Here is an 11,345-nt window from a genome sequence, read left to right as displayed (position 1 = left end):
GGAGTCCCGGTCCCGGTCCCGGTCCCGGTCCCGGTCCCGGTCCCGGTCCCGGGCAGCCCTGGTGCCGGTCCTGGGCAGTCCGGTCGGTCGGTCCTTCCCTCCCCCCGACCATCCGCCGCTGCCTCGGTCCGTCTCCGTGCCGGCCCCGGCCCGGCCCCGGTCGGTGCGGCGGTCCCTGGGTGCCCGGGGGGGAGGTGATGCCCGGGGGTGGCAGCGTATCCCGGAGGGGGGGGCACGGTGCAACCCCGGGGAGGTGATCCCTGCCGGTGACCTTGCAGGGGCTGTCGGGGACCCACCACCGCCTGCCCCGCCAGTGAGGGTGTGGGGCCGCTCGATGGGCTCCCCCCATCCCGCCTGGTCCCCATGGCTGGGGACAGCCACCCGGGTTTTGGGACACGGCTCTCCAGGCTGGGATGCACTGGGAACGGCTGCTCCCGCCGGTGTTCCCTGCGCCAGCAGGCCTCAGCGCTGCGTTGCAAGAGCTGGCGGGAGAGCCATGGTCACCCGGTCGCTGCGTGTGTGGCAATGCACCGGGATGCCGTGGGATGCTCGGACCCCCCAGAGGTGTTTGTGCTTTGTAGGGCCGAATGCTCCGAGCTGGTGCAGGACGGGCAGAGCAAATGCCTGCTGCGGTGCCGGCACGGGCCGTGGCAGTCAAGCGCTCCATGGGTTTGCCAGGATGGACCCGGCACTGGGCTTTGCCAGCGGCCGGTCCTGAGCCTGAGCCTGGGGCATCCCTGACGAGGGGGACGTGCTGTCTGGGGCTGCCGCTGCTGCTCCTGCTCCTGCTCTGCCCTGGGGAGTGGGGCCAGCCCAGGCTTTGGCACGCTGGGAAGGACGAGGAGTGACCGTGGGGTGGCTGGGAGGTGACAGCGATGTCCCTCAAAGGCCGTCGGAGCGAGGTGGTGCTGCCGGTGCCCGGCTGCTCCCCCAGCGAGGCCAGCGGTGCTGTGCACATCGTGGGGCCTCGCTCAGCCCTGAGCTTCCTCCTTTGCTGTCACCGCCAGCACCTTCTCCTTTCTCTGTGCTGAGGTCTCCCCCGGACAAGGGAAGTGCCTTTGCAGGGGGTTTCCCCCGTGCTCGCCGCTTCTTGCGGCATGTTTTCCTGCTGATGTTTCTTGGGGAGCTGAAGAAAGTTGAGCATTTGCATTTGCCCTGGGCTGCTGGCTCTTCGAGGCAGCTCCACCCTGGCAGAGAGCAGCTGGGGAGCGCAGGGGAAAGCGGTGACCCACAGCAGCACAGGGGCCACGGCTGCACCGAGGGATGGGGGGGCCAAAAGCACCAGCAGTGCTGGGCAGGGGGGAGCCCCTCCATGATGAGGGTCCCACTTTGCAGAAGACCCCAAGTGGGTCTCTCCCACCACAATGCTCAGTGCCTGCATCCCACTCCGGGAAAGGCCATTTTGGGGAAGGGTGGTGAAGCTGCTCCATGGCAGCTGCTCTCACCTGCCCAAAATTTACTTCCTCTGACTTCTCCTCTCTCTGCACCAGGACATGCCTTTTCCTCTCCGGCATGCTACCGTGCACCTTTCTGGGCACCCCGGTGCCCCGTGGCTGCCACCCACCTCGGCTCTGCTGGGCGAGCGGAGCCCTCTCTGCCCGCAGCAGTGCAGCCAGGTGGGCATCGGCTCTGTGCCATGTGCCAACGCTGTGCTGTGGCAGGCAGGAGCTGCTGGGAGCGGGTCTGGAACAGGGCTTTCACCTCTGCCACAATGGCTTCACTTGCCCTCCCTTGGCTGCAGGATGGGTTGCGTGAAGTCAAAGGAAGCTGGCATCCAAGAGAAGGTGATAAAAACCGACACCGACCCTGGCCCCAGCTCCCAGCAGGGCCACTACGTGAAGGACCCCACGGCCACCAACAGGAGGGTGAGTGGAAGCTGCCAAGTGAGGCAGGGACACAGGGCTGAGCCACTGCGGGGGGCTCAGTCCTTCTCCTTGCTGGAACTGCCAGCGCTGAGAGTGGGGCCGGCTGCGGGCACCGGCAGTGCCCATGCCCCCGGGCAGGGGTCTTGGCCATGGGATGGGACTCCGGTCCATGCTGGGACAAAGCACAGTGCAAACCTGATGGGAATCAAGGAATTATGGAAAAAGGGAGAAAAAACCGAAGGTGTTGCCAGGGGGCAGAGGTGCCGGTACTGGGTGGGTTGCTGTGTCGGGAGGTGCAGGTGCTGCCCCTTGGGTGCCCTCCTGCCACTGCTGCTGAGGGCCAGGGCTGCGGTGGGGCTGAGACCCCCACAGGGTACGAGTCTCTGCCACCCGCAACTTCAGTCTCTGCTTTTGTCCCACTTTCCAGAACAATGTCCCCAGCGTGGCCGTGTCGCCACCCGAGGATGGTAGGTACCGGGGGGGGCTGCAGGTGGGTGCACGAGGTGGTAGTGTGTGGGGGGAGCGTGGCTGGGTCCTCTCCAGCCTGGGTCGAATGCTGCTGGTCCCAGCGGGACGGGAGCTCTGGGCTTCCTCGAAGGCCAGATGTGGCCGTGGCATGATGAAGATGGAGGTGCTGGATGCTGTGGGGGTCCTGCCCCGTGTCCTGGCTGCATGTGTCAAGGGTGGCCGGGCACCCCGTCCCAGCACGGAGAGGAGTGCCCAGGGAGCTCCCTCGCTGCAGGCTTGGGGGACAGCGTGGTGCTGGCGCTCTACGACTACGAGGCGATGCACAGTGGGGACCTGAGCTTCAAGAAAGGGGAGCGGCTGAAGGTGCTGGAGGAGTAAGTGCTGCCAGTGTCCCCCCATCTCGGGGTCTCCTGAAGGCTTGCGTGGCCCTGCTGGTTTTTTTTTTTCTGGAATTTGCCCCTGGAGGAGCCAGTGGTGCCCAGTGGCGGGTGCCGCGGGCTAACCCAACACCATTTCTGTCGCAGGACAGGGGAGTGGTGGCAAGCGCGGTCGCTAGCAACAGGGTGCGAAGGCTTCATCCCCAGCAACTACGTTGCCCCAGCTGACTCGCTGGAGACAGAGGAGTGAGTCCATCCCTTGGTGGCACATCCCGGCCCCGCGTGGTCCCCTGCTCCCCCACCGCAGCTGCCCCCGCTCCTGCCCCCAGCCCTGCCCCAGGCCAGCCTTAGCTCTCCCAGCCCCAGCAGCGTTCGTTGGTTCCTTTGTTTCTGCTGCAGGTGGTTTTTCAGGGGCATCAGCCGGAAGGATGCAGAGCGGCAGCTCCTTGGTCCTGGCAACGTGATCGGGTCCTTCATGATAAGGGACAGCGAGACGATGAAAGGTCCAGAGGGGTGACCGCAGCGTGGTGGTGGGGAAGTGGCTGCCCTGGAGGGGTCTCCCTCACCCACACTTGCCTGGCAGAGGAGCTCAGGAGATGCCTCCCCAGCCCGGGGGACTCTGCTTTGCTGCGGAGCAGGGACTGGGGGTCCCATGCTCCTGCTGCGAGTGTCCCTGCAAGAGCCCGTGATGCTGCCATATGTCTGAGCACTGCAGCGGGGATGGCGGGGGGACGTGCCCCTTTGAGGCTGCTTTCGGTGTTTGGGGTGCAGGCGCAGCCGGCCTCATGCCTGGGGCCAAGGGGGCGGTGGCAGCACGGCGGGGACGGGGGCTGCAGTGGTGGCTCTGCCGGGCGATGGCACCGCGTGTGCCGCAAACGTGGGATGGATGGGTGCAGCGGGGACGTGCCCTCCGCGCGGGGGCTGGCAGCTCACCCCTCCCCAAACAGGCTGCTACTCACTGTCGGTGCGGGACGGGGACGACCTGCAGGGTGGCACAGTGAAGCATTACAAGATCCGGACGCTGGATAACAGCGGCTTCTACATCTCCCCGCGTAGCAACTTCAATACGCTGCAGGAGTTGGTCCAGTACTACAAGGGTGAGCCCTGGGGTGTCTGGCCCCTCCATCCCAGACGGGGCTTTGCCCCCGAGCTGAGCAGCCACCGGGCAGCCAGGGGTGTGCAGAGCCCAAGGGGGTCCTGCCCGTCACCGCTGAGCTCTGGCTGTAGCTCCGGCTGTGACGTGCAGCAACAACCAGACCTTCCCCTGGTGCGATGGCTGGCATGCTGGCCATCACAGCTGTGGGTGTCAGTGTCCCCGAATGCCCGCAGTGCCCGGGACTCCCCCTCCCTGGGTGGGCCGGTGCCCTAGCTGCACCGACGTGGCGCAGTAATGCCCAGCAGGCGCATGGGCTGCAACGGCCAGTGTTCGGCATGTCCCCACTCTTTGCAGTGGTGTGCACGGTGTCAGGATGTGCTCTGCAGCCACGGAGGCTGCTGTAGGCTCTGCTTCGAAGCACAAAGCAGCCAGTGAGACAGGCCGGCTGATGGGTCTCGGCGCTCTCTGGCAGGGCAAAGTGATGGGCTGTGCCAGAAGCTCACCCACCCCTGCTGCGTGCCCAAACCGCAGAAGCCCTGGGAGAAAGATGCCTGGGAGATCCCTCGGGAGTCGCTGAGGCTGGAGAGGAAGCTGGGAGCTGGGCAGTTCGGAGAAGTGTGGATGGGTGAGAGCAAGGGGGAGGCAGCTGGGAGGAAGGTGAAGGAGGACGGGTGAGGGATGGGAGAGGAGGTGGAGGGATGGCAGGGAGGGAGCAATCTGTGGGAGAGGAGCATGGGGAAATGGAGGTGGCTCTGGACTTAATGCAGGGACTGCTCAGGGCTGGGTGCATAGGGAGAGCCCTGGGCTGCGCATGGTCTCCAGCCCTGGTGCAGCAGCTCCGTCTGCAGGACTGGGTGCTTTGGCTCTAAAATCCAGTGCTCCCAGTGCCTGGGCACTGGGCAGCCTGGGAATGGTCTGTCATGCCGCCCCCCAGCTACCTACAACAAGCACATCAAGGTGGCGGTGAAGACGATGAAGCCAGGCAGCATGTCTGTGGACGCCTTCCTGGAGGAGGCGAACCTGATGAAGACGTTGCAGCACAACAAGCTGGTGAAGCTGCACGCGGTCGTCACCAAGGAGGAGCCCATCTACATCATCACTGAATTCATGGAGAAAGGTGCTGCCCGCGTCCCTGCACAGCCACCGTGGGCCTGGCCAAGCGGTGGTACCTGGGTGCCCCCGGGATGGTGCAGGATCAACTCCTCCTGCATCCCCAGGCTCGGCTGTGGGCGCTGCACCAGCTCCTGCTGCTGTGTGTCCAAGCGTGCTGGGGCAGGGGGATGTGGTGACAGCCCTGGGAGAGGGAGGTACAGGGGACAGAGGAGGAGGAGCGCTCCGCAAGGCAGAAGGGAGCCCGCAGCGGGGCTTGCCCTTCTGCCCGATCCATGGGAGTGGGGTGGGGGGGTCAGGTGTGTTTCCCGGCTAAGTCCCCACGTTGTGCTCGGCTCCCTGGGACCCTGTGCTGCTCACAGGACCCCTGCCAACCCGAGGGTGGGCACAGGCTCCAGCTGAGCCGTCAGCCTCGGCACCTTTCCCTGTCCGCAGGGAGCTTGCTGGATTTCCTGAAGAGCGATGAGGGGAATAAGCAGCTGCTCCCGAAGCTGATCGACTTCTCTGCCCAGGTGAGGAGGGAGCAGACCTTCCCCAGCTCCCCACTCCCCCTTGGCCCTGAGAAGGGTGAGCGAGGGGATCAAGGAGCCCAAGAACTTGGGCAGTGCCATCCAGAGGCAGTGCCACCCAGAAGCCTGGTTTGAACAGGCAAACACTGGTGGTGGTGGGGATGCAGGGAAGGAGCCGGCGAGGTTTCCTTGTGGCACTGGCTTTGCACCTTGCAGGCAGCCAGCTGCCTGCTCACCATCCCTGTCCAGTTGCCTGCGCAGGAGCAGGTGTCTGCAAAAGGAGAAGTGGTGGCTTCTTCCCCTTTAGCCCATTAATTGCAGGACGCAGCTGGCTAGCCTGTGCCCAGGCAGCGCTCTGCTGGAGCTGCACAGAGCCCCGGGGGATTTTGGCCGGCTGGTCCTTCCGAGGAGCTGGGAAACCTGCATCTTCTAAGGCCACCACGGTTTCTGCCCCGTGGGCTGCAGCCCTTGCAGCCCACAGTGCCCCTGTGCTTTGTGGAAGTCACAAGGGTGAGGGTCAGAGCTTGTTTTCACTGCTCACGTTTGCACGGTCCTTTCTCCAGGATGCGCCGGTGCTGGTCGGCGTGGCCTTTCTGAGCCCAGGGCTCCCCAGGGAGCAGCCGTGGCAAAACTATCGATTTCTATCCATTGCTGCTGATGCAATAGTTACCTGCAAACAACACGCTCTGTGTGACAGAGTCTTGCCTGCAAACTTTGCAAAAGCCCCACAAAACCCTGCGTGGCCACACACTCACCCTGTTCCACCCCGGCACTAGCTGCAGTGCTCCAGGGCAGCGTCTTACACCGCTCGGGCCATGCCCCTGGCCAGGACCCACCTGCAGCTGCGGTAGGGTTAAGCTTCGTGGGTTTCATAGGAAATCTACAGCACCATTTTGTTGCATTCACAGCGCCTGGGAGGTTGAGCTGGGTACGGTTTCTGGATGGGAGCGTAGCGTGTTATGTTATCCCACAGCAATGCCTACGGGAGGTTTGTGGTTCATGAAAATCATCTACCTGCCACAGGGCTGTCAGGGGCTGGGGGAAGGCAGCTGGAGATGTAGGAGGACTTGGTGAAAATTGTTCTGGGCATATTTTCAGGAGCTGATTTTGAGTACAGCTGAGCGTGCTGTTACACATCTAGCTTCGTGTGCAATCATTTGTGCAACCACTGTCTTGTCCCTGCTGCTTCTGTGGTGTCCCCAGATGCTGGCTGAATCCAGGGACCCTTTGAGCCAAGCTTGGTACCTCTGTGAAATAATTCATAGAGGTACCTGAGCAACAGGAAAAGCCAGAACGGGAGCCCAGACCTCAGGGGCTTAGACCAGGTCACTGGCTACTCGAGCCAGCTGTGCCAGGGTCTGCTGATCAGCTGTGCACTCGTGCATGCCATCTGTTCCCAGCAAGCTGGCTTTTGCAAAGCGCCTGGCTCAGCTCCGTGGCTCAGAGGGGCTGCTTTCTGCAGCGCTCAGAAGCAAAGGCTGAAGCGCTTTCATGTGCAGGCAGCGGGCGTGCAGGCAGGCAGGCAGCTAGCAAGTCAGCCACCCAGGTTTGTGCTGGGGCTGAGTCACTGCGAGCAAAACTGTGTCTGTGGTCATGGAAATAATCCTTCCGCTCTTGCAATGCTTGTTTACTTCTGTATTTTGCGTGGAGAGCTCTGTGAGAAACTGTACCCTACCCCGGCCTGGCTTGTGCGGGTATGACGGGGATATTGGGGAGCGTCCCCTCTGGCTGCTGCGGCCCCTTGCCCTCCCGGGTGCTGGTGGCATTCAGGTGTGGGATAATTTGGCACAAATCTGGGGGTTGGTCATGCACGCACTAGGGCACTTCTGCACTGTTAGAGCCACTCGGTGCAGACACTTCAGAAGATGGAGCCAGGATGGGGGGGGATCTTCAAGGATTGTCACAGCCATCCTGCCCCCAGGCAGGACTGACTCTTCACAGACTATTCTTGAAGACCCCAGGCATCTCCCCACCCTCCTCAGGATACCCACCACTGTGCTTTTCTGTCCTCACCAAGGAAGATCTGCAATGCTGGCCGAGCCTCACTGCAGCCATTAAAGTCCGTCTGTTGTTCCCTTAGTAGAGAGAGAGGATAGTTTACTCCCTGCTTCTCTCAAGCCATTGTGGATGTATTTGGAGACTGGTCTCACGTCTTCTCTGAACAGAGAATGATTTACTCCTCTTCACATCTGCATGACTACAGATGAAGCAGTTACACCTTGCCCTGTGGACATCCAGAGACACTTGCTCGTGGGCACCTCAGCTCCTCGGATGCCAGTTCTCACTGCTTTTCTCACACAGGGCTTTAAATGAGTTGTGTTGGGCTGGTCACTCAAACCCTGACCTCTTCTGCAAGGGATTCCCTGCACAGAGAGCAGTTCCCATGCAGGGGAGTCAGTCACATCTGCTGTGACTCAGCCTCCTTTCACCACCTTTCCAAGGACTTGCCAGAAGCAGATAACCTCTGTTCCTAGTAACAGTCGCGTTGGGGAGGTTGTGTTATTTCAAACAGCCTCTTTGCATTTTTCTCTTTCCCCTTTTTACAGATTGCAGAAGGAATGGCTTTTATTGAGAAGAGGAACTACATCCACAGAGACCTGAGAGCTGCCAATATTCTGGTGTCTGCACTACTGGTGTGCAAGATTGCAGACTTTGGACTGGCCAGAGTCATTGAAGACAACGAGTACATGGCCCGGGAAGGTGCGGGAGCTGCTAGGGGTGGCTGGCCGCTTTCTGAGATGGTGAAGGGTTGTGGGATTCCCTTAGAGCCACTTACCAATGTGTAACCTTGATGGCAAGGACCCCAGGGGGGACGTGATGTGTAAACAGGCAGATGAGGGAAGCTCCTCCCATTTGCATCGCTTCTCATCTTCCTCTTCTGTTTGTTTCTTGTTCCCCATATTTCACCACTAGTTTCTCAGCATTTGGGTTAAAGCCCATGTTTCCCATTGGATCTCTTTGACCAGGTGCCAAGTTTCCCATTAAATGGACTGCACCTGAAGCCATCAACTACGGATCTTTCACTATAAAATCAGACGTCTGGTCCTTTGGGATCCTCCTGACCGAGATCATTACCTACGGGCGCATCCCATACCCAGGTAACGAGGTAAAATGTTTCCTCTGGTCTGGTTTCGAAAGACATGCTCCACCTTCTGGGCCCCATCCATGGGATCTGTTTCTCTGTGAAGTTAGATCTCTGAAAACAGAGGGAATGGTGAGAAATCTGAATCTCACACTGGGAGCAGAGCTCGTAGACGGTAGCACAAGGTCTCAGGATAGCAATTCTGTCTGTGAGCCATGGACAAGAGCCCAGAGCACGAGACAGTCTCTGAGCAGTCTGCACTACTCATTTAGCTGCATCTAGTGTTTGGACAAGAGCTCACCTAGGATGGATAATTAGGAGGATTTTCTCCCTGGGAGTCCTCAGTGGACACCAGGTGTTTTCACTGACCTGAAATCCATGCCGATGTGACACGGGCCCCCCTTCTCAGTTTCCACAAAGTAGAGCTGGGACACCTCCTCTGGGGAGCCCATAAAAATGGGTCCAGGTAGTGAGAACTTTAGGGTGCCAGCTGCTTTGGAGAGAAGGGCAGCTATTCTATATACTGCCTTGGGGCTGATCCTGCAAGGATGTCCTGAGCTCCTCCAGCTGCATGGGAAACCAACAGTAGTCAGGATCTCTGAAAGATCTGGTCTCTCTGTTTCTAAAATAGATCATGTTTTTAATGTGAGAGGATAACTGACTTGCCCCAGGCTGTATTGCATGGCCCTGGGAGAGAGAGTATCGTACACCACAGGTTAGAAACCTGGTTTTGCGTCACAGCACTAACCCGTGGTTTTCTGCTTCCCACAGATTAAGCATGTTTGGAAGTAGCACATCAGTTCAGGGCTGATAGCTGGGCCAGGTGTTTTTGGGAAGGCTCGAGCAATCTGTAAATCACTATCATTAGGAACTGCCCTGTATTTTATACTAATTGTTACTTTGGTACCTCTTTTGAATGGGAAATTATTCTGTACAAGAAAAGTAAACATTGCCACAAACTGACCATGAAGGATCTGGGATGGCATAAAGGGTTGCTGGGGAAGGACCAGTTCTGCCATCACACAAACTTATTTTTATTGGAAGGAACGGCTCTTTAAAGACTCAGCAGATGGAGGAGTGTATCCTTTATTTTTTTGAAATTTATACAAAATTATTATAATTCTCATCTGATCTGCTCAACTGGGGTACAAAACTGCATGCTACAGCTAATTCAGCATCTCGATTGTCCACATGTTTTCCTGAGCAGGAGTAGGAGTTTCCCTTTCCCAACCCCTCTAAGCTGTCCTCCTTTCTAGTGACATTACCCAAAGGGTGGGTAGTTTTGGGTTTGGGTGTTTTCTGTCTTTTAAGGAAATTGGTGATAAACCATGAAACCTTCACCTGTCCTGCCCTATTTCTCCAGGGATGTCGAGCGTGGAGGTGATCAGGGCGCTGGAGCACGGGTACCGGATGCCCCGCACAGAGAACTGCCCCGAGGAGCTGTATGACATTATGATGAGATGCTGGAAGACCAAACCGGAGGATCGTCCCACCTTCGAGTACATGCAGAGCATCTTGGAGGATTTCTTTACTGCAACAGAGAGCCAGTATCAGCAGCAGCCATAACGCATGAAGCTCGGTGAAGACAGCGGATACCCTGCACTATGCCTGCTATGTTAGCGGCAGCAAGCACATGCGCCCTGCTCTGCCCTGTCCCACTTGTGACCTGCCTGTGCACGCCTTCCTCTGCCAGCCTGGCCCGGGAACCAGAGCCTTCCTGGTGGGGCTGGGCTGGAAGCTGGGGCAGGAGGAAGCCACGCTCAGGCCAGCCCTCTGGGGCTGCCGGACAGAGGAAGAAGTGACACGGGGCCATACCTTGTGCCTTTCACATGTGCCTGAGTGCCCATGAGGCAGCTGCTCCGGGAAGTGCTGGCTGGATGGTGGTTGCCCACACTGGCAGCACCATGCGAGGAGGGATGGGGCCGGGGCTGTTTCAGCTACAAAGAAAAAAACTCCCAGACTATTATTTTTTTTTTAATTCTTCTGAGATCTTATGCTGTTTTGCAGAAGTAGATGCTTTAGCTGCTATGGCCTCAGCGAAATGCCGTTCTGCTCCAGGCGTGCTGTGCAGCGGCCACGTCCCCCTGTCCCTACATGTCAGGGAAATCCCAGTGGATTCCCACCTGGGCATGCTGCCGTGCAGCACATCCACTCGTCCTCGACGCAGGATCCTGGGTTTTGAATGTCAAGTGTCGCAGAAGCATGTCTCCGGTTTCCTTCCTAAGTATTTTTCTTGGTACCCTCTCTGCAGAGGGTGAGTTTGGGTGAGGCTGTGCCGGCAAGGTGGGCAGCGTGTGCCGCAGGGTACGGACAAACGTAGATGGTGCGTTACAAGGTGGTCCCTGGAGGAATCTCCCCCCTAGCTTGCCTTAAGAGGAACTTCTCAAGCCAAGGGCAGCCCGAAGCCGGCCGTCGCCTGCGCCAGCCCCAGCCCGAGGAGCCCTCTCCCTCCACAGCAAAGGCGGCTGCTCAGCTCGCCGACGTGATTTAACATCTGCCAGGGCATTTGCGGCATCAGCAGTGAGCCTGGCGTCCCTTGCACAATCCTTTTATGTTGTTTATTTTTAGTATTTAATGATGGGCTATTTGGGGAAAAGGAGGATGCAGTATTTTTTTAAGATCGCCCTGAACGTCTTGCAGCAGGGAGCTTCTGGGCCCGTGATTGTATTTTCCTCATACAAAGAGGCAAACACCGTTGCTTCTACGCTTTTGTATCAGCTTTGGAAGCTTCTTTTTGTAATCAGTAAAGTATTTGTAAACCTCTCGGCTTTTCGCCTTTCCTCACCTTCCCCACCCCGGCCGGGCCGGGCCGTGGATGGGGCGAGGCTGGGGGCCCGT

At 59.0% G+C, this 11,345-nt stretch overlaps 1 protein-coding gene across 1 annotated transcript; it reads left to right on the top strand.

The window, feature by feature from the left end:
* The first annotated feature begins 1,738 nt into the window (after window positions 1-1,738).
* Window positions 1,739-10,450, top strand: HCK (HCK proto-oncogene, Src family tyrosine kinase). Its single transcript, XM_010569393.1, has 12 exons — window positions 1,739-1,865; window positions 2,293-2,332; window positions 2,608-2,707; window positions 2,858-2,956; window positions 3,110-3,213; window positions 3,658-3,807; window positions 4,279-4,431; window positions 4,741-4,923; window positions 5,352-5,428; window positions 7,972-8,125; window positions 8,392-8,523; window positions 9,871-10,450. The coding sequence occupies exons 1-12, from the start codon at window positions 1,743-1,745 to the stop codon at window positions 10,071-10,073; spliced, it is 1,518 nt and encodes a 505-aa protein (XP_010567695.1). The 5' UTR covers window positions 1,739-1,742; the 3' UTR covers window positions 10,074-10,450.
* Window positions 10,451-11,345: the final 895 nt, after the last annotated feature.

This window comes from Haliaeetus leucocephalus, unplaced genomic scaffold (genome assembly GCF_000737465.1).
Source record: "Haliaeetus leucocephalus isolate CR32 unplaced genomic scaffold, Haliaeetus_leucocephalus-4.0 Scaffold273, whole genome shotgun sequence".
Lineage (NCBI taxonomy): Eukaryota > Metazoa > Chordata > Aves > Accipitriformes > Accipitridae > Haliaeetus > Haliaeetus leucocephalus.
Note: the sequence above shows the minus strand (reverse complement) of the source record. Positions and strands in the feature narration are given on the sequence as shown.